Source organism: Oreochromis aureus, linkage group 19 (assembly GCF_013358895.1).
Source record: "Oreochromis aureus strain Israel breed Guangdong linkage group 19, ZZ_aureus, whole genome shotgun sequence".
NCBI lineage: Eukaryota > Metazoa > Chordata > Actinopteri > Cichliformes > Cichlidae > Oreochromis > Oreochromis aureus.
In genome coordinates, this window is record NC_052960.1 from 17,097,846 (window position 1) to 17,124,732 (window position 26,887).

The following is a 26,887-nucleotide window of genomic DNA, read 5'->3' on the forward strand; positions in this document are numbered from 1 at the left end:
GAAAACATCCAATTTGAGTTTATATATGTAAGTTTGCTATTTAAACAAATCTAAGGACATTTTTATAGAAAATCTGCCAAAATACTTAGTAATATAGTAATATAGTGTGTATGTTATATACCAAGTGGTACTTTATTACACTTTGGCCTGACTTGGTTAGCAGTTCAACAGTCTGTTGGACACTTTCATTTTGTGAGCTTGTAGGACTGTCACTTGCTTTAAATTCACTTACCCTCTTGCAGCTGTTTTCCTCTGTGCTCCCTTTCAGCCTTGCTCAGGTCGGGAAGTGGCAGTTCCCATCTCTTAAGGTTAAGTGCATCCTGACATTTTGGTTTCACTGCTTCAGACAGCCTTTCGTTATCTGAAGCCATCTCCTGTCCAAGCTCATCCAGAGTGACAGGACTGCTTTTGGCTTTCTCATTTTCTTCATCCATATAAATGTTTGGAGATTATTTTAGAGAACTCAGTAAAAAGAGACACGTGCAGCCTGATTTGAACCCAAGATTATGTGGTATTTGTCTGAGCAGCTCAGCTGCCAGAACACTTCTTTTGCTCCTTGACTTATATCTTTGTACAGATATTCTTTTTTCTGTGATTTGTTTTGATTTCTGCTCAACATTTATCAATTAAATTAATTTAAACACATATCTATGACCTCAGAAATCCCAAAGGCCATAGCCATCTTACTAAATGTGGCATGTTTAATCCTGTATCCTGAATTACATGATCCACAGACAAATTTGGGCAAATGTGACCTCTTTTCACAGATCTTTGTATATTCACTGTCTAATTAATTTGACACTGTGAAGGCCATTGGCTTTCAAAACGATTACTTATTTAAAGTCTAGCTAGAATGTTAAAGGGAAAATCTGACTACATGTTGTCCCCCTTTTACTTCCGCCCTTATTAACAGTCAGTGTGCATTGAAGCAGCAATTCTGACCTAAAACCTTTTCTCCTTTGATGACTGGGGCAAAATTAAAAACTACTAAAATGACTAAAATGATTGCTCATTTTTACACTAGATCGCATTTCTGCATGTTTGCAGTAATAGATCTACATACAATTACCACCTGGCTTTGGAGCTATCGTCAGTTTTACAGAACATTTTAAAGTTATGAGCTTGATTAATTTATTGTTCAGGCCTGCTTTTACTATTTCAGTTCAGGCTCAATGCTCCCATAGCAGTATGCATCTATTTTTCATGGCTAACAAATCTCACCTGCACTAACTGCCCAGCATTAAATGGTAGATGATTGATGATATGCTAATATTTATTTACTGGATTTGCAAAGAATCGGCTGTTTGTTTCTGGTGTTCACAACTTCAGTCTGATACTGAAGCTTTTCAAATAACAATCAGCATATTTGCCCCCAGTGACACAAGGCTAAAGACTGACTGACTGATATTCTGATTGGCTGCTCTTCATCTGACATCTTTAAAGAGAAACTAGAGCCTTGCCTCCTCTAACTGAACCTGTAATTACCACGTATGGAAATCCATGCCAAAATGCCAAACAGCAAAAAGTAAAAGAAACATTTTGACAACCAAACATTGTTAATAGTTTTCAAATCAGATTTTTTCTCAATTCTGGTTCAAAGCTAATACATATGGTTGCCTTTTTTTGTTTTCGTATTTTTTAACTTCATCCATGTCAAAAATATATGAACGTCCAAGCATTTAACAGTATGTAAATGACAGAAAATGAGGAAAATGTACACCATTATTGAGATGCCTTTGCTGAGCTCAACAAAAAAGAAGCATTTCATTAAAAATACATTTCGCAGTAAGAGAGCTTTACTCTGCTGCACAATGAGCTGAAGTATCAAAAAGCACACTCAGGAAATGTAAACATATAAATTGCACATAAATAATATATTCATTTTAAGGGTCTGAGCTGGTGGTTCAGCATAATATCTTCAAAGACTGTCCATTACACTGGGCAATCCATCCGATCATTGTCAGACTGATCTAGAGACAAAGTGAAGCTACCACAAATATGTACATGTATAGCCAGCAGTGTGTCCACCTTGTGTTGTTCCTCATGGTAGGGAGCTCAGGGATTCTCTAAAAGTTTGCAAATCAGTCATTAATATCAGGCCAGTATTTGTGTTAATCAATAAATTACAAAATAAACAGAATATAAGACTATAGAGTCACATTATTTCACATCTATCAACAAGGAAATCCCTCATTGTTGCATTTTTTACAATCCAAATAAAAAAAAAAAAGATTATTCACTCAGTTAACATGAAGCAATGACGCTGATGCTGCTTATTTGTTAAGGAAAACGTTTTTGGTAAGTAAATTTCATTTAACCAGATTCCATTAAATGTAACATTTTACATTGTACTCGTAGCAAAATTACATCCAGATTAGTTAAAGTCATTATTTTGGGCAGAATTCCTTTTGAGCATACATAAAAAGTTGGTTACGTTAGTCATCTTTTTAATTAATTTTTTTAATGTTTCTTCATGATCAAATCACATGTCAGATCTGTTTTTCGTTTGTTTGTTTCTAAAACATGAATGGGGAAATACATGCACGACTACTATAGCTATTATGCCTTGGTGGAAATGAAGCACGTGTAATCCATCACAAAAACCTGAATTTCGCCTCAAGTCTATTTGTCACAATTAATATTCAGACTTGAAATGCAGTTTCCTTTTCAAAATCCTCCTTTCTTCTTCAAACACATATCTGCCTTTACTCACATGTGCGCGCACAGAGCTCCCACCACCAGCACACACATTTAATGCACATTTGCATACATGGACAAAGCTTTTCTGAGCTTTTAGAAGTTGGAGTCTTTCTAAGTACTTTACTGTTCCACAGAAACTTTACAGTACATAGGAAAAGCAGCATACAGTATGACACAGAGATGAAGACAACATACGGTTCATGGCTTTTCTTTTTTGGCTCGATTGAATTCAGTCGTTCAGAGTTTGCTCCTTCCAAACAGTCGCACTGGTCCTTATCTGTGTACAAGCTTTTCCTTGCTCCAAGAAATAGCAATAATGTCTCTCTCATATTAAATAGATTTCCCAAACTTCTTTTTTAGTTTTTCTTAGGTTTGGGAATTCTGGTGCATCGCAATGTCTGGAAAGGGGGGGGGGGGGGGTCTTCTTTAGGATGCATGCACAAGTCTTTATAATTGAAATACTGTAGGTATCTAAAGGCCTATGCACAGATATTTCATGTATTTAAAAAAATCACATTTATCATGTGTTTACAAGATGGTACATTTTTTTGTACAATATTTCCACTCTGACTATTATCTATTTTCTTGTTTTTGTTTTGCCTTTTTCACTCCATTTTTTTTCACTGGATATGCCAGTTTTAATCCACACTTGTCTTTTTTTCAGGAGCACCGTCTGAATTTGATGAGCTTTTGGAAAGCCTGCTTGAATTCGTCGTTGAAGACTGTATAGATTACAGGGTTGATGAGGGAGTTCAGGTATCCCAGCCATGTAAAGATGTCAAACAGCACTGGATCAAACCAGCACTCTTTGCATATCGCCATGACAAGCGTGCCAACAAAGAAGGGAAGCCAACAGACAATGAACGCGCCCAGGATGATGCCCAGTGTCTTGGTTGCTTTCCTCTCCCGTGCTGCACACAGACGTTTCCTCTCCAGTACGTTGTCTGCCAGCTTCACTTTCACGCTGTTCATGAACAGAGGCGACCCTCCCCCTCCTCCTCCCACACCTCCCGCATTGCCAGAGTGTAGGTGTGCTTCGTGGTGGGAGGAGGAATTAAGAGAACAGAGAGAGGACCCTGCAGAGGTCTGGATGAGCTGCGCTGTGGTGAAACGCTTCCCAGACGACGACGGTGTCTTAAAAATGCGAGAGCGGGCTGCAACGTAAATCCGACCGTAGAGGATGATGAGAAGCACTGTGGGAACGTAGAAGGCGCCGAAGGTGGAGTATAGGGTGTAAGAGATCTGATCTGTATTCACCATACACTCTGTAAGCTCCTCATGGGCTTTGGCCTGCCGCCAGAAAAGTGGAGGCATGGAAATCGATATAGATATCACCCACACCACCCCAACCATGATCCCTGCACGGCGCATGGTGCGGCGTTTTGAGTACTCCAGCGCATGCGTGATAGCCCAATAGCGATCCAGCGCAATTACACACAGGTGCAAGATGGAGGCGGTGCAGAATGTGATATCAGATGACAGCCAGATGTCACAAACAATCTGCCCCAGCGACCAGGTCTTGCTGACAGTGTACACGATGCTAATTGGCATGACTAAAATGGAAACCAACAGGTCTGTGACGGCGAGCGAGCCAATTAGGAAGTTGGCAGGTGTGTGGAGCTTCCTGGTCAGAAAGATGGTGGCGATGACAAAGGCATTTGAAAGGACAGTAGCCAAGGTGACAATGGCTAACAGAGCAGACAGAGAGACCTGGAGACCGAGGAGTGTGGCCTCGCTCCAGGGTGGTGTTGTAGTGGTGTTAGGAATCTCTGTGAAGTTTCTAATGAAGTAGTCCAGTGAGCTGTTGTCCAGCTCCATCTCGCCTCCACTCTGTAAAACCTGCTTTTAATCCAGTCTCATATCTTTAATCTAAAACTGTACACGGATCAGTTCAGGTGTAACACTGAAAAAGGCCATGATGGTGTGGCACTGATGGTTTTGACCAGAGGTCCGTCTTTTAATGTTCTTTTTTCTAACTTTTTTGAAACCGCATTTGTAAATGGAGCTCTCCTTAATTCATCATCCCTTTTATTCAAAAAAATGATTTCATATTAACCGTTAGCAAACAACTCATTCCACAGTTTCAGTTCAGAACTAATGATACTGATGATTAGTTGGCATGAATCAGAGACTAATTTGACCATTTCTCCACTTCAGTATTGATTTGCTTAACTGGCGTAGCTGCAGGAGGGCAAAATCCTAATTTGTATTCATCTCCCATCAGAAAGGCATGTCTTGTCTCTCTCGTTTCCCAACGCTCTTATCTCATCTCCAACCAGCAGCCAGCCAGCAACCACACCTTCAGACCAAGCTTTTCCTATCTGTCAAATGCTTTAATGGGCTCCTCCTTTTCAATAAAGCAAACCAGGGAACTGTGCGTAGGAAGATGATGACAACAGATACAAAGGTTTGCTTGCGCTCTCTCTCTCTTATCTTTTCTGAAGTCCACAGGAAAGCTTAAGGATTGAGGTTCTGACTGTAACTTGGCTTGCTCACTATTTCTAATGATGTCGGGAAGCCAAAGCACTACAGTTACATGATCAGCATCAAACCAAGGAAAAACTTATAAATGTAGCTCATAGGTAATTCTTCAACATCCATATGTCTCTTCTCACAGCATCGCCTGTCAGACAGATGTTCACTTGTAGAGTCTGTACAGATTGCGAGGTTTTGTCAGATTTTCATCCAGCTTCTTCCGAGGCATTTTCTTCCTAGGTGAGACAAATGAGAGAAAAATGATTAGCAATGTTGCTTTTTGCAGTGCATCATCCTGTGCACCATATTATTTATATGAACAGAGACACAGACAAACAAGCCACCTACAATCACCGCATGTGAATAAACTGCAAACTCAACTGTGATTTCTGAAAGGAGTATCGTGACTTGATCCATGGATTAACACCCACACTCCTGTTGTGTGGTTGTAAGACTAAATTGTCAACAACCACATAAAAACGATTTTCTCTCTCCAATAATTGCAGCACAAATTAATATTTCATGGAAAAAATGAAAAAAGTTTCTTCAAAAGTCAATACTTTGGAAAGTATTTACTTTTTTATTCACATTACTCTGAAGGGAGATGGGAAATTGGAGTGTAGCGGTACAAAGGGAAATGTTTCTTCCAGGCAGCAGTAACAGAACATTATCACATGATGGAAGCTGACTCAATTTCAAATACAACAAAAGAGATAGGAACTGAAATGTGGAAATGTGGCGTTATGTCCCAGAAGGAACGAAAACTTCAAATGACTGCTAATCACGACCCTCCAGCTTTCCATCCATGTATTACGTTTGCTTTCATTTATTATTGAAGAGCAACAGCATGATTTACTTACCACTTATAGCGTATGTGGCAAATTGTCATGTAAATCTTTATTCTTGTCAGTTACTGTGAAGAAGCCACATTGTAAAATCTCAGCTGAGTTTTGTGTGGGAAGTGGGTTTTATTCATTTAAACATGAAAGGATTAGGGAGAGGAGTTATTAGCAGAACAAAGTCTGCAAAGTTGTTAATTATTTTTAGGGATTTTGTTGATTTCATTTTTCACACATCAACCAGCTTTGAAGTGATTTCGGAGCGTTAAGGAATGTCGTGGCTGGAAAACAAACAACTGCGTTTGCCACGGTAATTACAAATGTTTGCCTTTTCACATTTAACACATCCTTCAGCTAGCACATTATGGCTGTCAAGACCGATTTCCAAGTGTATGTTTGTTCCTGATACAACTCCACAAATCACCTCCATTAAGTGAAGTGTTGATTGGCAGCTGGGCTCTTGAGAGGGATTATTGTGCTTGGGCTGTGACAATAAATTGGCATATTAAGTAGCAAAGGAAACATTCTTGGTGTCTCGGTGCCCGTCTCACCAGTCTTGATGCATTCATTTGCAAACTCTCAAGCGGCCATGACCATTTTTATAATTCATCCTCAGTACAATTTATAAAGGTTTGTTTTTGCAGTGTTTGCTCTCATATGTGCTGTTTTCTTAAGAACCATCAGGTAAAACAAAAACTGTTCACTCATTAAATGAGATGAACACAAATTTCAGGACAATCAAACCAGTTGTTATTGAAACACAACCATCATCTGAGGACCACGAATGACCAAATTTATTGGCAATGCATCTAATATTTATTAAGGTGTTCCAAACAAGACTACAATGGTGGATCTAACAACCAGCGCTGACTTCCACAGAGCTCCAGAGGCAGCATGATTCAAAGTGAATCATATCCAAACACTGAGACAATAAAGGTCAGCTGACTCTAATCTGAAGTTCTGTGTTGTGTCTTTCAGCCTCTGATGGGAAAATAGGAAAAGACATTACTAATCAATTTCTCTTTCCTGTAATTGATGGTGTCTCTTTAACAACATTTCAACAAATGCCGCAGCACAACAGTAAATGTGTCACGATTAGCTATGTGGAATGGCGTACTTGCAGATTTACTGCTGTAATAGCTGGTTAGACCACTATGAAAAAATAAAAAGTTCAAACAACCTAAAACATCTAAACAACACAAGGAACAATTTCATTTACGTAGTGCTAAAACAGGGTGCTGTGTATTGTAAGCACGAACTGATATCGTCGTGTTGGTGTTGTTCCCAGATCATCATACTAAATGTTGTTCCAGGATCAACATTGCAAGTGACCAATCAGAATGTTGTGACGTCATACTTTTGCGACTTCGGGAAAAACTGCCGTAAAACAAAAAACTGTACTTAAGCTGCGAGAAACCGCCTCTGTCCACCGATCAACGGACCCTGACCCTAATCCTAACCCTAACCCTTTAATAAATGGTAAGCAGAATTGATATTGTCCTTGCAACATTGGAATTTCATAAATGCACGAATGGCTTGGCGCGCAAAAGAATAACGTCACAACAATGTGATTGGTCACTTGCAATGTTGAACCTGGAACAACATTTCCATGATGATCTGGGAGCAACACCAACATGACGATATCAGATCATCCGTATTGCAAGATAAAGACAATATTAGAAAGAAAACCCCAACAATCACACAATCCCCTACAGAAAACACTTGGCAACAGTGGGAAGGAAAAACTCCCATTAAACAGGAAGAAAACTCTTAAGCAAGCTCAGGGAGGGAGATCCATATGTAGTGACTGGTTGGGGATGAGGACTACTATTTTGATGGTGAATAACCATCAGCTGGCAGCCTTGTCTCAGCATCTAATCTTAGTATAGTTTGGATCTATAGTAACAGTTCCAAAATGAAAGTTGAATCGACATCATGGATATTCTCTTAACGCTGATTCGAGGCGACATTGCCGTGATGTCTTTTTAGCAAGAGCAAGTTTAACAAAAGAATTGTTTTCTACTGTTGATTTACTGTACAAAACCATAGATATATTAATGTATTAAAAGTTTTGTTTTAAAAAATAAAAATAATACTAGTCAGTATAGGCGGAAAAGTTGTGTGAACATGTTAACAACTGTTAACAACCATGTACTAACCACATTAGTTGTTACTGTTTAAAAAAAAGACAAATACATCTAATCCCTTCCTTATAGTGACCTAACCTTCAATATTTTTCTGCTGAGACCGCTTTTAAATGTGGAGACAGCTTTGATATTCATTGGTCTGTGGTTCATTTCTTTTGTCATTATAAGTGTCCTATGGACTGCTTAGCAAGTATAAAAGAGTTTTAATTCATCCACTCATTGATCAAACCCTTCAGTCCATTTCAGGGCCCGGGTAGTCGTAAGTCTCCTTGCCTATAGTTACTTCATTCATCTTCTCCTGTGGGAGCCCCCCTTCACTCCTAGGCAGCTAGTGTAAACTGAGATAATTTAAGTTCCCTCACATCATACAACACAAATTCTTTGTACTTGCTTTGTTTTGCTCCAAGCCTGGACCATGACATTCGAATAGCTGAGAGGTCAGTCGACTACTGGCTTTCCTCCATCAAAGACGTGTACGCTTAAACAGCCAAGAAAAGGGCACAGAGTACTGACTGTACATACAAGCTTATTACTAAAACTGAGTCAGACACACAAGGAATGGTAACCGAGCCCTGCTAATCTTCACTGCAGCTTCATTTACAATAATCCTTATTAAAAGGTACTGTGTAGGTAAGTACTTACTGGTTTTGAACATTTTTTGTCTTTCTTTTTTTAACCCCAGGGTGAGGGTTGCTACACCATAAGCCAGCTGCTTAATAATTAGAAAACTAAAATAATAATAATTTTTAAAAAAGACTTGGCTAAAAATCCAAGTGGGTTACATCAAATTTTTGTTTTGTTTTTTTTAGATCTGATTCATGCATAATCCACAACTAAGCAGCCACTGTTAAAACTGTCATACTGAGTCGTTAGGATGGCCACTTCTGGCTTTACTGCATATGCATTCTGCCTATCATCATCACTCAGTGTCCACACAGCAGCGTAAACAGTAACACGGTGAAGAACAACAACAACAGTGACCATGGTTAACGGAGACACAGGAGTGGAGATTCATTCCCAGATGTGCATACAAACACAGCGCTGTCATCCTTGTGTATGAGAGTAGCTCAAGATATTGTTATTCATAGTACACATAAAATATCACCAAAAAACACGATGTGCACATGTGTCAGAGGTGCTGAGTGAAACATCACACAGCTCACACAGCATGACTACTTTGCAGTCATCCCAGTGCTTCATTGCATCAGCACAGAAGTGACTGATTCGTGCGGAGAGTGTCTGGTAATGACGCTTACTCCTAGTGTTGTAATACTGAATGCACCACAGAGTGAGGCTGCAATAAGACTGTTGTGGACAACGCTGAATTATTCATTCACTTATCCCTGATGCAAGCTGCTATACTCTAATATGTGTCTAGTGAATGTCACCCCCCCACCTACACACTCACAAACACATGTGCTAGTAGCATGTATGATAGATGATTAAACAGCTTATCTGTTTACACATCAGACAAGTGAAGGACAAAGCTTATCTCCTAAGGGCCTGGTTTACAGCACAATGACTTAATGAGATTCATAATGAATGGATAAGAGGGGAAGATTTTCAATCAAGACCAGACCTTGCCTAAAATTGGCTCTATACTGTTTGTGTGAAAGCGATTATGTCTACATCTGGCTTTGAAATTGAAGATCTAATGCAGTAAGGCCTGGTGCTAAGCTGAAATGCGCATTTATCATCCTTTAAAAAACTTAGTGGGAACAACATTTCAAGATTGCAATAATAAAAAGCAAAAAAAAAAAAAAAACAAAACTTAAAATTACTCATGTGGGTGTGACAAAAAAGAAGAACTGAAGCACCCACAATATTGCATCTCTGCCCAGTTGGAGCCATTGCTCCACATGCCATTCACAAATCAGAAATTAATTTATTTCAAGCTTGGGTTAAGTCCAAGCAGATGCTGCAGCATGTGAGGCAGGCTGGTTGTTAGTCTGGGTGAAAGGGTATTACCCTCCAAATACAGCAGGCCTGCATATGATGTATGGCCCAGTGTAGATAGGCAAATTGATTTAACCAAGAGGCAGAGCCATTGCTACCTTTGCTGTCAGCTAATGTCTAGTGTTTACTCAAGCATGCACTAAATGGTGGCTGAGCATGGATGTGCTATGTTCCTGAATGTGTGGTGGGCTTATGAGGGTTGTGTCTTTCTCAGTTTATGCCAACTGAGAAAGACATCTGGGAACCCAGTGATGGTGTAAAATGATGCATTCTGAGACAGCATCTGCAGTATCTGTAGAGGTGCATCGCACATGAACTCTAGACAACGTCCAAATTTGTACTTGTGTCTCTTTTGTCCTGCCTCCCTCTCTTAGCCCAGCAGATGATTGTCCCTCCTTTACCCTGAGGTTTCTTCCTGTTAAAAGGACGTTTTTCCTTCCTACTGTTACCAAGTGATTGCTCATAGAGGGTAGTCAGATTGTTGGGTTTTCTTTCTACTACTTGTCTTTACCTTACAATTTAAAACACCTTGAGGTGAGTGTTGTTGTGATTTGGTGCTATATAAATAAAACTGAATTGAATTGAACTGAACTTGTCTGAGCACATAGCTGGAAATAGTCAACCCAATGTCACCGCAAAGAATGTAACAGACCGGGTCCACCATTTCAATTTCAAGCTTTGCCTCTCCAAGTCGTGAAAAGGACAGGCATGCAGACGTTTAAGTACCAGCAGGGGCAGATAATATATTTAAGGCCAAGAAGTCTAGTGACAAAGAAGGGTATGAAGTCCATTCTAGGATCCATCTATTAAGATAGGTGACTACTACGTATTTACACGCAAATGTGTTAGTAATGTCTGTTTAAATGCTTTCCCATGATTATTTTCATTTGGGTTGTCTGTTACATGTCTGCTGTCATACTGGATTGAAAGAGACCTTTATTTGGGTTTAAGGAACGGTGGTGGCCAGGTTGGATTGAAGATTTGCTGTCCACTCTATTGTTGTGAATCCTCTGGACTTGCTCGTACTACATTAGACGAGAGACAAGAGCTTAAAGACCATTTACTATCATTTCTGGCGTAGGTGGACATTTGGTTTCACAGATGCAGTGGTAAAGTTTATTGCTGCAGCACATGCATGAAAACTGTTTTCTTGTCCAGCAATCACAGTTATTCCCAGACCACTCAGATGAGAGATTGCCTAATTTGATTACAAATGTTGATATAATTACATCAGTTACTATGACCTGAAAACAGTAAGCATGGCTAAGTTACTGCTGCAACAAAAGTAACTGATTTTTGCATCACAAAAACATATTAAATCAGTATAACATTTCTTAAATAAGAAACCTTCCCAAGGCTAGAAATCATCTTACAGTGGGATTGCACCGGCCACAAATCCTGTCACAATGTTGATGATCTGACCCATGAGTAGTTGCTGAGTGTTACTACATTACTGTATCAGTACTCAGTACTAATGGATCAGACAACACCATTCTGATCTCAGTTAAATTTTTTAAAGCTTTATTATTCCTTAAAGTTCCTGGAACAATGACGCAAACACAAAAACACACAGACCTAGAAGGTGTACACATAACAGCTATGCACTTGTTGTTAAAGATTTCAAAACTTACCATCACTCAGTTTTTTCTTGTGCACAATAATGAAAGTCAAAAATGAATAAATGCATGAATTAAGAACTTTCTTGATTAATTTAAATGCAAGAAATATACATTTTATGCTCCTCGATTTCACTTCTCAAACCTACGTGCCTGGCTTCAAACAATAATCATTGTTCATTTGATTTGAGTAGGTGAACTGCCTTTTAACTGTGTTCTAGCCAAGCGTGTGCTGCCAATGCATTTGGATGCTGTTTCTTATCATTATAGTCAGCACACAGGCAAAAGTTTTTTATGCATATCCAGTGATCTCCTGTATGAGCAACCTCTTTGCAACAGTTGTAAGGAAAAATTGTCTTTTAGCAGCTTAGTGCAGAGCAATAACATAGTTATACATCAGTGGGACACGATCGAATAGGAGTCCATATAACAGGTGTATATGGACTCAGGTGTATACAGGTGGATATATATATATATATATATATATATATATATATATATATATATATATATATATATATATATATATATATATATATATATATATATATATATATATATATATATATATATATATATATATATATATATATATATATATATATATATATATATATATATATATATATATATATATATATATATATATATATATATATATATATATATATATATATATATATATATATATATATATATATATATATATATATATATATATATATATATATATATATACATATATATATATATAAGAACCTGACCTTCAAACATAAAAAATAAAACATAATATATATATAAATATATATAATTTTTTGGTTCTTGGGTGCATAAAGAGTAGGTGTTTTTCTCAACCTGTGTGGGCTGCACATGTGGAGAAGCATGCATATGTAGAAGCACAAATACATGCAACATCTGCATCACCGAGCAACACTCAAAAAAATGAAACACATATATATATAGAGAGAGAGATATAAAAACATGAACCACACAGTTCACTCCAAGGACCACACAGTTCTTGGAGTAACTGGCACTAGAGGACACTGAAGGAGCTTCATGTTGATTTATGGTGCCAGAAAATGACTAGAAAGTGTGAAAGAAGAGGAGGTTAACCTGCGGTATGGTGATAGTTTTCGGTATCTACTTCAGGACGTATTACAGTAGCTGAGAAGGATAATCTCTTCTGTAAGAGATAAGAAAGTGACAGATGGTAGAAAATTCATTCCTATAAATTAAAGTCATCCAAATGGTTAGTTTTACCAGGCTGTATAGCAGCTTCATAAAACTGGTTTAAAAGCAAATTCTGACTTTTGTTCTCTCTTCATTTCTGCACAAAATAAACTTTATCAACACACAGACAGCCTTCCCACCAGTAATATAATGTATGTGACCCTTTGAAAGTGGAACAGGACCGGTGTAAATCTGGGACACCTGAGATGCCCTTCATTGAAAGCTGGCCTAAAAAAAATAACACGGTGCAGAGATTATCAGAATGCAAATGTTAGAGGATGCTATAGGAGGAAGACTGAGACTGAGAAAACTGTTGGTATATTCTAATTTTGTGAAGAGCACTGGTAGTACCTGTGGCTGGCTATAAAGACAAGCTAATGTCCTGTGAACGTTTGAGTCACACAGATTACTTTAATATATACTCACCAGACACCTTGCTAGTACCAGGCTGGATCCCCTTTTGCCCTAAGAACTACCTGAATTTGTGGCACTGATTAAGTAAGGTCTCAGAAACATTCCTTAGAGAGTGTGTTATATATTTACATTGTAGTTGGTTTGTCAGTTGCACATAACATAACACTGATACAAAGCAGGATGGCTCGATGCTTTCATGTTGTTTATACCAAAGTTTGATCCTGTCCTGTGAATGATGCAGCAGAGACTGAAACTCGCCAGATCAGGCAACACTTTTCCAATCTTCCAATCAATTTCCCAATTTTGGTGAGCCCAAGTAAATTATAGTCTCAGTTTCCTGTTCTTAGCTCACAGACCACACAGTGTAATCTTCTAAATACTTTGTAAAAATTATTATTTGAGCTACTGTTGCCTTTCTATCAGCTCAAAGCAGTCTGGCCACAACGATGGGGCATAATATTAGGACCACCAGCCTAATATTGTGTTGGTCCTCCTTTTGCTGCCAAAACAGGCCTGACCCATGGGCTCCACTAGACCCCTGAAGGTATGCTGTGGTATTCGGCAGAAAGATGTTAGGAACAGATCCTTTAAGTCTTGTAAGTTGGGAGGTGGAGCCCCGATAGTCCACAGACTTGCTTGTTCAGCACATCCCATAGATGCTCAATTGGACTGAGATCTGGGGAATTTTGAGGTCAAGTCAACACCTCAAATACATTATTGTGCTCCTCAAACCATTCTTGAACCATTTTTGCTTTGTGGCAGGGCTCATTATCCTGCTAAAAGAGGCTATCAGAGAATAATGTTTCCATGAAAGAGTGCACTTGGTCTGCAACGATGCTTAGAAAGGTTATACGTGTCACAGTAACATCCACATGGATGGCAGGATCCAAGGCTTCCCAGCAGAACATTGCCCAAAGCTTCACAATGTCTCTACACGCTTGTGTTTTTCCCACAGTGCATCCTGGTGCCAAGAGTTCCCCAGGTAAGCTACACACAGACATGTTGTAAAACATGCTTCATCAGATCACGCCACCTTCTTCCATTGCTCCATGGTCCAGTTTTGATGCTCACATGTCCATTGTTGGTGGTTTTGGTAGTGGACAGATGGGACCCTGACTGGTCTGCAGCAATGCAGCCCTATAGACAACAAAGTGCAATACTCTGTGGATTCTGACACCGTTTTATCAGAACCAGCAATAACTTTTTGGGCAATTTGAACTACAAAAGCTTGTATCTTGGATCAGTAAGCCTTGCCCACCCATGACCCTGTCACTGGTTCCTCACCGTTCCTTTCTTGGACCACTTTTGATAAGTACTGACTAATGCAGACCAGGAACACACCACAAGAGCTATATTTTTGGAGAAGCTCTGATCCAGTCATCCAACCATCACAATTTGGCCCTTGTCAAAAGGATAAAATGTTCACTTGCTCCCTAAAATATCCCACCCACTAACAGGTGTCAGGATGAAGAGATAATCAGTGTTATTCACTTTACACTGTAAGAAAAAGTCCTAATATAAAAGTATTTTACTGTGTATTTTACAGTTTTGTTCTGTTCTTCTAGAATATCATTAAATTTACATAAATAGACTGTGATTTCACATTTCAAATGTAAATTAACGTAAAATCACTGTAATGTAATAAAACATAATTTTCTTGTGTTTTAAGTGTATTTGTCTGTACATATGCATATTTAGATTGTTAAAATACATTCACAAATGTATCATGATGTCACAAATATTTGTCCGTTATTTGAAAGATTGAACTGTTAAATTCAAATGTAATGCTATGGAAAAATATGTAAAATGATTCTCATAAACTTTTTTAACATCAAATAATTATTACTATTATTGCTATTTAGGGCGATCGTGGCTCAAGAGTTGGCAGTTCGCCTTGTAATCAGGAGGTTGCCCCGGCTCGGACGCTCTCCGTCGTTGTGTCCTTGGTCAAGACACTTCACCTACCGCCTACTGGTGATGGCCAGAGGGGCCGATGGTGCGATATGGCAGCCTCGCCTCTGTCAGTCTGTCCCAGGACATGCAATCCATTATTATTTAAACCAACTGTTAACTGTATATTTCTGTACATTTAAGTATTATTATTCATATTGCCACATTCATTGACCTTGTTTAAAGGTAATTTCATTGTTTAATCACATTAAAATGTTCCTAATTTAATGTTTAAAAGCACTTGCAAAAGGCAAAATCCCATGTAAAATTAGGGCAACAAACTGTATTGTCATTACTGAAAATAACCGTATTTTTATGAGAAAGTTATTTTCTGTTATTTTATGGTATTATTTTGGTGCCCCAGCTGCCGGAATATTACTGTTTTTCTAGGATTTTTTTTTAACAGTGTACCTGTTACTTTGGGCATTTAAAAAAATGAAATAAATAAAATTGTCTGGATAATTGTAACAACAGTATAATTTGCAGTGTGTGTGTGTGTGTGTGTGTGTGTGTGTGTGTGTGTGTGTGTGTGTGTGTGCTTTACAGAGAGAGAGAGTGCAAGAGGAAGTACTAAAGCTGGATTTCATATCACCTGACGGTGACAAACAGGAGTGCTTTTATCTTTATCTTTTGTGTTAGACTGTGTATATGAGTCATAAAAGTAAACGGGCAGTGATTCACCAGAGGTTAGGAAACAACGATCCATCCAGGAGACAACAGCGGATGTTTGATACTGAAGAGGACAACATGAAAGCCTATAGTAGGTTTAGTCTTCCTATAGTGACAAAAAAAATGGATGAGGCAAAAAAAGCAAAGAGAGCCAAAGATAGACCATAAATCCAAATACTAAAGTTTAACCTAATACTATGGGAAACATGACAGAGAATACAAATAGCAATGTACAGTACTTAGCAAGGGAAACAATGTTTACATTACACCTAATTAAAAAAAAATAAAAAATGTTCGTGTTTCTTTATGTGACTCCTGATTTACTGAATTCAGACTTTGTAATGCTGCTTTGTTGCAGACTTATTCATCCAAAAGCTGTATTCCCTTTTTTCTTATTACACTATTGCTTGTCATTTTGTTTACTCTTCATTGTTTTTTAAGCTTCTCAACACATGCCTATAATGTACGTAAAGTTTTTTTTAAATGGTCAAGTTGTGGTGTGTTTAAAAATAGCAGAAAAATAAACTTTTTGACAGTAAAACAATGGTTTCGGAGTGCGCCTAAAAAGGAGCGGTAACGGTTAGTTGGTGAATAAACCCAGACAGCTGTAGCTCTCACAGAGATGGCATATCGATTTTATTGTCAATTAAACTGGATGGATCCATAGAGCATTGCAGAACCCCAGAAAATATGTGTGTAAGCCTATTTGTAAGTAAAAGGATCAGTGTAGTCTGACATCTTGACTATCTAATTTAGAAGAAGTTTTGAGCAAAACTTGAGTAACATTTCTAACAGAAAGATGGTGTCAATTAACACATTTTCAGCTACCTTTAAAATTTTAGGGATGAGCTGACATCACTGTGTTCAGGATGCAGTTACACAGCTCAGGTGTGTATCAAATGCCAAATGCAACATTTGCCTGCAGTCTTATAATATTAAAATTAAAAAATTCTGCAAAAACATTTCTTTAAACATCAAAATGACATTAACACAATTAAATCTTCAGTCTTATTCCAGGTTTATTTCCCCATATCTGTTTCCTTTTAAAGGTCAAATACTACGTTGTAGTCATAAGTGGTGTGCTAACTGTCTTGTATAGGGAAAAAATGCTGTCCCTGTCTCAAAAAATGTCCCTTAGCCCAATACTCTATCACTATTTCCCCTGATTTCTCTGTGGTTTACTCATAATAAGGCTCCAAATGAAAAACTGTCTCAAACATGCAATCTTATGGAGTTGATTTTAGCCTCAGGAGTGCCACCTGTTCATGAGAAGGTGTGTTTGTGTGTTTTCATCATTATATTAATGCCGTATGAGATTATCCATTCTGCTGTGTTTGTGGTGAAATTTCAGTCACGTGTTAGCAAAAAATTAAAAAAGAATATGTCTGTGAAGGTTCTCAGACATCCATGTCCAGGTGTGGGTCACAATCACCCAAGGTTTTTGGGTGAACCCACTGTCAAACCTAGCCCCACCCTATCATGTGATTTATTGAGGTCAAATGGCCCAGGATGTGAGTGGGCGTTAAGGCGTTTGTTTATATTATTTGTTTATATTTGGCTGCATGTCTTTACCTCCCTGAACTTCTGCATTTCGCATATGCACATGAAAGGAAGAGCTCTCCACTTTGCCATTTCATCTGCACACAGAATATGATACCTAATGATTAAGTCTGCAGCTGCATGAAAGGAAAAGCTTGAATGGAAGGGGGTTGTAAAGCAGCTTGCAGATAACGAGCAACTGTGGGAAGGCTAAAGCATCTTAAAAAGGATACATTTGGATACACTGAAGGCTATCAGCTGAGCTGGACTTTGTGGAATACGTGAATTAACATAAATGCTACCCATATGGAAAGATATATATAAATATTATAAAGTTTGTATCTGTCTTGTGTGAAACTTGTATGAAAAGCATACAAGAGTGAAAACAGATATAAGATGCCTTGAAAAATTATATAAATGAAACTTGTATGTTTTGGATACTTACTAATACAATATATGAAAGTAATGAGAAAGTGGCCACTTTCATGAGTAAATCATATAAGCCTTATATGATTCACTATATGAAGTAGGCCACATCTTATGCAAGTCTTTTATAAGTTTTTTCTATTTCTTTTCCATATGGGTAATGTGATCAATTTTTTTGTGTTACTTGGGACACAGGGGTGGGAAATTAATTTGCCATTCCCAAGGTGCAACATTACAACCTGGACTGGGCCACATCAGTTGAACTCAGTTCTGCTTATTATGATTTTTTTCTCTTTATAAGCTTAGTCATGCAAGTGGAGTGAGAAGCACAATTCCCCTTTGGGGTTGCATCAGGAGGAGCATCTCTGTGTACAAGCTGCCCACTGGGATGATCACTTGTGGCAAGTGAGCAGGTGAAAGAAGGCAAAGGTGGGCTTCTTCCTGCTGATTCTGGACCGCTATGACATTTTTTTTGTATCTAAGAGAAAATTCAAAGTACAAGAAAACTTGGAAATTCTCTTAAATTATGCATGTCACCTATATCTGTTTGTATCTATTCTATTAGATTGGTTTGGACCTATAAAAAAACTTACAGCATTCAGCTTGCCCTTGTTGTTGTATTTCTGCATTTTACAGTATAAATTATTAAACTGCAAAAATGAATTTTCCCTGTAGAAGCCAAAACACATAACATTTCATTATTTGAGCTATTATAGTCATATTATGGCTTGAATATCATTAAAATATTTTTATTATAGCAAGTAACACGTAAAACTACTAATATTTAAACTTTTCTGGTCCTCCTCCTACCCTAAATTATCTTTTTAAATTTCAAGTAAAAGGAAAATTGTAAGCGTCAAACAGAACCTTAAAACCTGTTTTTCTACACTGTATTATTTCATTTTTATTTGACATTTTTAACTTAGAAGCTTTCAGTCAGCAAATTACAGGCTCTGAGATAATGCGAGCTAACTATTTCCTTGAGCTGCCTTGAAGTAACGGAAATAGACATCTTTCAAGAAGTAGTCCATCTTGAAACACTGACCATTAATGGCCTGATAGGTTGCTGCTGTGAGAGCAGGGAGTGCAGCTTTCTGTGAAATCAGACATGACCCCTGCTGTCATTTTCATAGCAAGTGACAAATTCTCATGGTTTAAAATTACAGCTTTCATCTGGAGGGCCCAACCCTAGGAATCAGCTCTAATTATACCGACAGCCTGACTGCAGATTAGTTGAAGGAGGAGGGATACAGCAATGAAAAAAATACAAGGCCGGAAAATAAGGAGAAAAAAGGGACTAAAAAGAAAGTGAGGACAGCAAAAGAGTCAAGACCAGAAAATATTTGAAATCGAGGGCCTGGAAAGAGAGCCAGGAAAACAGACTGAAAACAGATATAAACTTTGGGTGACTGAGGTTAGAAATCATCATGAAAAAAAAACAAAAAACTTAAATAACATTGCAAGGCCTGAGACAACGTGGTGGGTTGTCCCCGCTGCTGGAACAGTGATATGGAAACGATAAACAGGAAAAGAGGACAGACTGACAGAGGCGTGTTATTTCCTGAGTGAAAAAAATCTCACACTGATTGCGTTCCCTGTCAAATAATCTCGCCTGTAAATCCAGCAGGATTACCAGTGATACAGTGTTAATGTTCTGGGTTGCTTTAATTCCAGTGTAAAGTGAAAACCAAGCAGCATTAAAACTAACAAGAGGATTTAATGAAAGAAGCGACCCGTACCATGAAATGAAGACTGACTTGGAAGAACTTGTATCTGTAGAAGACAGTTTGTGTAGTTGTGCCCACATTCACATATATTTCCAAGTGAAAATATATTTTTTCAGCATAGTTTAACAAACTACACTGTTACTTCTAACTTCCATTTGGCTGTTTTAATGTTTTGACACTTGAGGAAGTGAAATGGAAAGCTAACACGGCATGTAAATTCAAAACAAGAGTCTGATTTATCAAATCCAGGCTCCAATATAAGTAGTAAGGAAGAACATCTGTATAAATGTGGACATGTGTCTGTTAGGTCAGCCAATATGTGAAAAAGAAAGTTTTCACAGCTCTCTGTGCAGTCATGTGAAACACTAAGTACACCATTAATGCTTCCATAGGAATTAAGAGGTTAAGTAGTAGCATTGTGCTGCTAGTAACATGCACTATATTTTTTAATCATCAGCAAGTGTGACCACCTCTCTAAAGCCACAAGTTTTTTGCAGCTTGGTAGTTTGGACCGTTCAGGTTTGTGCCACAATCTTCACAGGAGTGGACGTCAAAGCAAATTTACCTGAAGGTCAGACCGTGTATTACTCAGAGAAACTGAAAAACAAAAACAAGTGTTACATTTGAGACTCTACAGGTCTAAAGGTCATCACAGCACAATTAGAAAGACACTAAAAAAAGCACGGCTTGTTTGGAAAGATTGCCAAACGAAAGCCTCTCCTCTCTAAAAAGAACATGGCAGCATGGCTTAGCTTTGCAAAGCTGCCTCTGAATATACCACAAGACCTCTGGAACAATATCTTTTGGACAGGTTGGACCAAAGTGGAGATGTTTGGTCATAATATACTGCACCATGTTTAGCAAAAAATAAACACACCTTATACCGCATAATGATTCTCAAGCACGGTGGCGGAGGGGTGATGATTTGGACTTGTTTTGCAGCCACAGGACCCGGATGCTTTGCAGTGCCTAAATCAAACAATAACTCATCTGTACAGCAAAATATTCTAGAGTCAAATATGAGGAAATCTGTCCAACAGCTAAAGCTTAGCCAAAACTGGGTCACACAACAGGACAATTCCATGCACATAATGGTGAAAAACAAAACAATCAAGGTGCTGCAATGTTCGAGTTAAGGTTCAGAGTTCAGCCTGATCACGATGCTGTGATGGGATCTCAAGAGAGCTGGGCATAAATGAATGACTGCAAACCTCAATTTCTTCAAAACAATGAGAGAGACTAAGAAAGTCATACAGAAAAAGTTGTTGCTTTTAACGGTGGTTCTGCAAGCTACTGATTAATGAGATGTACTTAGCTTATGACAGGACTGCAGAGTCCTATGAAAACTTTTTTTTTTCTCACAAGATGTTTGGGTGAGCGGTCCTCATATAGTCGAATATCGAAATTTCATAAATGACATCCTCAGCGGACCACTGTCTTCTGGACTGTTGACAGCGTGTTTACAACAGTTTTCATTACAGGTCATCAGCAGTCCATTACAGCCTGAAACTGTCTGAGTGCAGTGACTTGTTCACTTCTTCTGGACTTAATGAGCGGAAGCACGAACAGAAGTCTAATGTATGTAACCTTCATTGTGTGACCGACATTTTTGTTTAACTAAACTCAGTATAAGAATGCGAAGCTGTTTCGGTGCTCATGCAATAACATGCAACACTAGCTCTAGTGTTCTTACATTTCAAGATTTCTAATACTATATACCTTTCATGCAAATCACAGAACTCAAATATGAAATGATTCAGTTCTAACATTTAGCTTGAATGGCGACTGTGAGCTGGCACGTTTTATCTAACAAAGTCTGCTCATTATTCTTCTCAGAGATCAACACCTGATTTTGACTTGTGGGTCTGTTTCTCTAAGATTTTCACAGCTTTTAAAAACATAGTTTATAGTTAAAATACTGCAGCAGGTCACTCACCACCTTACATTGTTGTCTTAATTACTGCAGATCTAGCAGACAATGTGATCTCTCAAACCAATCAGACAGTTTGTCTCAGTAATTTTTTTCATCACATTAACATGTTTCCTATAACACCTCTATGACACTTAGCAGGACTCTTATTACACATCTCCACTTTATAGATTACTGTGCTTACAACGTGCTGACCCACTTTGCATATTTATGTATCTGATGACAGTTCCTACAGCTTTCCCACCTTATCTATTCTCCGTTTTGTGTTACTAATAAAATATAATTAAACTAGTAGTTTAATTATATGTAATATTTCACTTTTGAGTGGTTTGCTGGTAATTCAGCAATAATATATAGCTGATATTAAATATCTGCTAAATATAGCCTATATTTGTGCATGTGCGTGTGCATGTGTGTGTTTTTTAATAACATTTCAACCCTAATGTAATCGAGCCCTCTTTGACAAAGCAGCACTCCCTCTTTCTGTCATCAAGACTGCTGTGATGGCCTTTCCACCGATCACAGCTGAATTTAATTTTATTATTACGAGATTTAATACCTCACTAAAATCTTTCCCCATAAGTTTTGTTTGTCTCAAGTCTTATACCCGTCATATTACTCACATATTTTATCTAAGCTTATGTTATTTATTTTTCTTGTTGTTTTATTGTTTTTAACAGGCACCATGATGGTGTGGTGGTTAGTACAGTCACCCAGTACCAAACTAGTTTGAATCCAGTCCGGGGCCTTCTGTGTAGTGTTTACATGTTCTCCCACTGTCTGCGTAGGCTCTCTCTGGGTAATCTAACCCCAATGCATGTGGGGTTAGATTGGCTGTAGATGTAAATGTGATTATGAAAGGTTGTCTGTCTCTGTGTTAACCATGTAACAAATGGGTGACATGTGTAGTACGTGTCCAGTCTCTCACACTGTGACAGGTGGTATAGGCCTCCACCACCTCACCCCACAGCCCTGAGTCAGTTAATGTGTTCTGTAAAACACCTTTGTAACTATCTTTTGAAAAGTGCTATACAATTACGTTTTTATTTCTGCTATTGTCTGCTTTTGATAATCAAAGACAGTAAAGCACTGTGCAGCCTTGTGATTGACAAGTTGCTACTGTGTAGACATTCGCAGTAAGGTACACCGCTCTCCTTTTATATACAGTCGATGCACTCACACAGTGACAAATTCATTATGCTTAGAGCATTAATGCATTGGTCTGTAAGTTATGCTCCACTGAGACCTGCTATCAGACTGAATGATAGTGTCTCACAGAGCTTGGGAAATACACTCTATCTGCCAGTAGTTAGCTCTCCTTTATGTCAGAAGTTGAGCTACTTAATGACTAAGGCACGAGGGCTCATCCTGAGATGAGATGGATGAGTGATGCCACAGACAGTCAGTAGCAGTCATTACATTGGCACTGACAGTTCTTTGGTAGTGAAGCAATAATCAAATGAATATAGCTTCCACTGACACTTGAAGGAGTTTTAGCAAAAATATGTTGTCAGAGTGGTTTATAGCCAAATGGTGAACTCTTCTTCACAGACACTGCTTGCTTCACCATCTGCTTAGCTGTAATGCTGCTAGTCAGTCAGCACTCGTGCTGCACAGTACAGTGGACTGCAGAACAAACTATGTAAGGATGACACTATGCTTTCAGTGTTTTTGTGTCTTGGAAAAGTATATTATATTACATACTAAAAGTGTGAACCATAGCTCTATAGTTCTCAATTGTTCAGCTCTGGGAAGCAGCTGAAGTAGTTACCTTCAGGTGTTTACTCACATGCACTGGAAGACTCAATCATTTACTTCATTACTGTGCTTTGCTGTCCATATCTTTTGGTAATCCCTGTGCCAGAAAGAAGAAGCTGAGAGAAATAAGCTGTTGGCGTCTCACTGGGATCCTCTCTACTGACTTTCATTTAATTATATAATTCTAGATTTTACAGTTAAACATTTAATGAGGCTTGTCTCTCTTAGTTACCATTACTACAACTTTACATTCTTTCACAGCAAATGTAAAGTTAACACTGAAAGTGGTGGACCATTCACCTCTTGATCTCAGAGGTAGACAAAGACAGAGTTCTCATTTGTATCCAGTGGACATATAAAATGACATGTGCTGATTTCATCAGCTCTAGCATTAGCTAATGATGCTCCAAGAGCTGGATAAAAATGTGCATGGATGATTTTTGTAAATTTTTTAAGCTAACACATACTTATACAGTAACACGGATGGCTGCATATGAGATGTTTTGCTAAAGTTGAAAGCTGCATGTTAAATGCTGAAGCAGATGCCCATCCCACTCGTCTATCCTGTGTTATACATGATAAGCCCACTATTCACCAAAATGCCACTATAAGCTAAAAAGGGGCATATTTACTTCCCACAATAAGTATTCAACCTGAAATTGACACACAAAACAAACAACGTTCACTTAAGTCCTCATACCTCACAATATATTATAGCTCAATATTCTATAGGTGAAAAATTAATGTGACTCCAACAAGTGAGGCATAAAGCAACCAGTGATTCTTGAATTTCTATATTCTCTAAATGTAAGAGGAGATTAAACAGCTGTTTTTCTCTGCACTTGTGCAACATGAACTGATAAACCAGAATTTTATATAATGCCTAAAAAACTGCAAATGAGTCGTCTGCGCCCGTCTGTGCTCGTCTCCTGCCTGAAATAATAGGAGAAAAATCTTTTATCATAATACGGTAAGGCTACTTATTTAAAAATATAATAATCTTCAATTTTTTTTCTGTTTTTTAATTCAGTGTTATTAAGCAATGCCTGGTTATAAATGGATGGTGGATTCAGTTCTTCATCTTCAGTCACACCCTGATAGTTAAGGTGTATGTGCACCGATGAGTCTGTGTGTGTCTCCTGGTGTGTGTGTGTGTCACATTTCTGCTTGACTGTGAGGGAATGGGGGAGAAAATGGTGTGAGGGTGAACGTGAGAGTGGAAACATGTGTGAGAGTCTCTCAGTGGTGAAATGGGGGTACATTCTGTGCTGAAAGACACATTTCATCAGAACACTGTGGTGGTGAATCTCTTTATTTTGCTTATCATCTATCACATCACTGTTCTAATAAGGGGGGGGGCAAAAGAGCACAGAGGTCTATTTTTCCAACTTGAAATTGACTAATTGACTTTGCTGCTCACTAATCCACCTTAACAGTTGTTAAGGTGGAAATTCATTTAAATGTCCTGCTCAAACCTTCTACAGATACCAAAGTACAACATGTTTTCAAATGTGTCCCCCCACTGCAGCTTATGCTCTGTAATACATGAGATCTGTAGGTTTGAGCCTAGTACTTAAGAAGCTTTAAAGAGCGTTCTAAATAAATAAATAAAGTCAGGTCCAGCAAATAAATGCTACCATTGTTTAAAAAGAATGACTCTGCAACATCAATGATATTTATTGGAGACCTAAAAGGTCTTTGGGGTTTTCCTGATTTCCCTGAACAAAACTGTGTTTTTTGCCTTTAACCGCTGCAACAACCTTCAGCTGAAACCGACAAGATCAGGTTTACTCGCCCTGTGAATCAGTTTTTGGCACACTGGAGCTTCATGCAGGTTCATGCAGGTTCATGCAGGTCTTCTACATGTGGGTTTTGTTTTTTGTTCTTTTCTCATCTCACATCTCTTACGTCTTATCGCTTATGTTAAGATCGCATTGGTTTCTCACGGGGACTTCTATATTTAGCCTATAGCATGTTGTTGCCTTATTGTAGCCTACTTTAAATGTCTTCATTCCCTACTGTGTCGCTTAAAATAATCCTTAAGGGACGTAAACTGCGCCAGTGACCTTATCACACTGCGTCGTATCTTTTGTATATACATTATTTTAGAATTCTCCGCTGACCTGTTTGATTTTTATTGAGTACCCCCTTTTACTTGTGTCTTTGTGTTAGTTCTTTTTGTACTCAAAAATATTAAACTTTACTAGATGTCTTTGTATTATCGGCTCTGCGCTCAGATCCATGCGTAATGGTAACAAACAGTCACCGGTCTACCCAGAGGTTATTAAAGAAAGAAAGAAAGAAAGAAAGAAAGAAAGAAAGAAAGAAAGAAAGAAAGAAAGAAAGAAAACGTACCGTGGATGTTCTCCGTCTGTTGATATTCAGTCTTTCTTCTTTTGGAGTATAAAAGCTATCCCGGAATCTCTTTGGAGGCGTCCTTTATTTACGCACGTCCAGTACAAACAGTCGGAACTCAGACTGGTTATACTAAAAGCGCATCTGCTTCTGTAGATGTTGCTGCTGTATGCGCTGAGGTTCCTTCAACTCTTATCTGAAAGGCAGATCCTTCGTGTGGGTATAAACACAGTTAAGGCGGTCGTGTGGTTAGCGTTCAAATCTGATATTTGACACTTTCTCACACTTTCAGCGACTTCTTCACAGTCACTGGCAAAGCTGCTTTCTTTTTTTATTACCAGAGTTAAATCCCCACGGTCTGAAAAGTGTGAAAACTGCTGTACTGGCGAAGCTTCGTTGTATGCGCAAGGATGCAGTTCGTTGTGGGGTGTCTCCAGTAATAATTTACCCCCACGGTGGAAGACACGGGGACTTCCTGGAGCTGATGCGAACGATTCTCCACCGGGAAGATTAGAGAAACGTCAACAAGTTGCATTCAAACCTGCGTTTTAAGAAGGTTTAGTTGAGACTGGCTGCATGGCTGCACTGAGAGCGAATTTACCCGCTGCAAGCACAGGCGCGTTTCCAAGTAATTCATTAGACAGTCCGCCCCGTTAGTGTTACAGCGTTGGCTAGAGGTGTTCCAGACCGGGTGTAGGGTCCAAGACGGCATCACAGAGTAAACAACATTACTTTGAAGAAAATAAAGAGAAAATTCATGAAATAATGCGTTGTACTTAACACGTGGGCTAAATTAAAGACTCATATTTCCACCAAGCTCTTTCAGGACTAAAATTGTAAAAGTCATTCCCACATGCTGGCATTGCAGTTGCATGTATTGCCTTCATCAAAATTTCATGATTTTTAAAGCTTCGTGCAAGACTTCACTGCATGCGCTGCAGTGCTGATGCAGCATGCGGTGGCCTCCCGCTTACAATGAAAATGTAACCCTCACTGTAAGTTTGCATTCACTTTTTGCATACTTTGTCATATAACATCACTATCAAAACAAATAATTTTGTTGTACTGTACCCTGAACAAAACTATTGTGCCATTAAACTTTGCTATTTACAAAAAACCCCACCATGTGTAATTGAGGTTCATTAAAATTGAAGAA

General features: G+C 38.4%; 1 protein-coding gene across 1 annotated transcript; it reads right to left on the reverse strand.

Annotated features, from left to right (window-relative positions):
- Window positions 1-1,585: 1,585 nt before the first annotated feature.
- Window positions 1,586-26,244, reverse strand: htr1d (5-hydroxytryptamine (serotonin) receptor 1D, G protein-coupled). Its single transcript, XM_039602980.1, has 2 exons — window positions 25,732-26,244; window positions 1,586-5,411 (listed from the first exon to the last, which is right to left on the reverse strand). The coding sequence occupies exon 2, from the start codon at window positions 4,516-4,518 to the stop codon at window positions 3,361-3,363; it is 1,158 nt and encodes a 385-aa protein (XP_039458914.1). The 5' UTR covers window positions 4,519-5,411; window positions 25,732-26,244; the 3' UTR covers window positions 1,586-3,360.
- Window positions 26,245-26,887: the final 643 nt, after the last annotated feature.

Excerpts from the sequence above, each read along its gene's own strand:
- htr1d (XM_039602980.1), bottom strand. The coding sequence starts at position 4,518 with ATGGAGCTGGACAACAGCTCACTGGACTACTTCATTAGAAACTTCACA.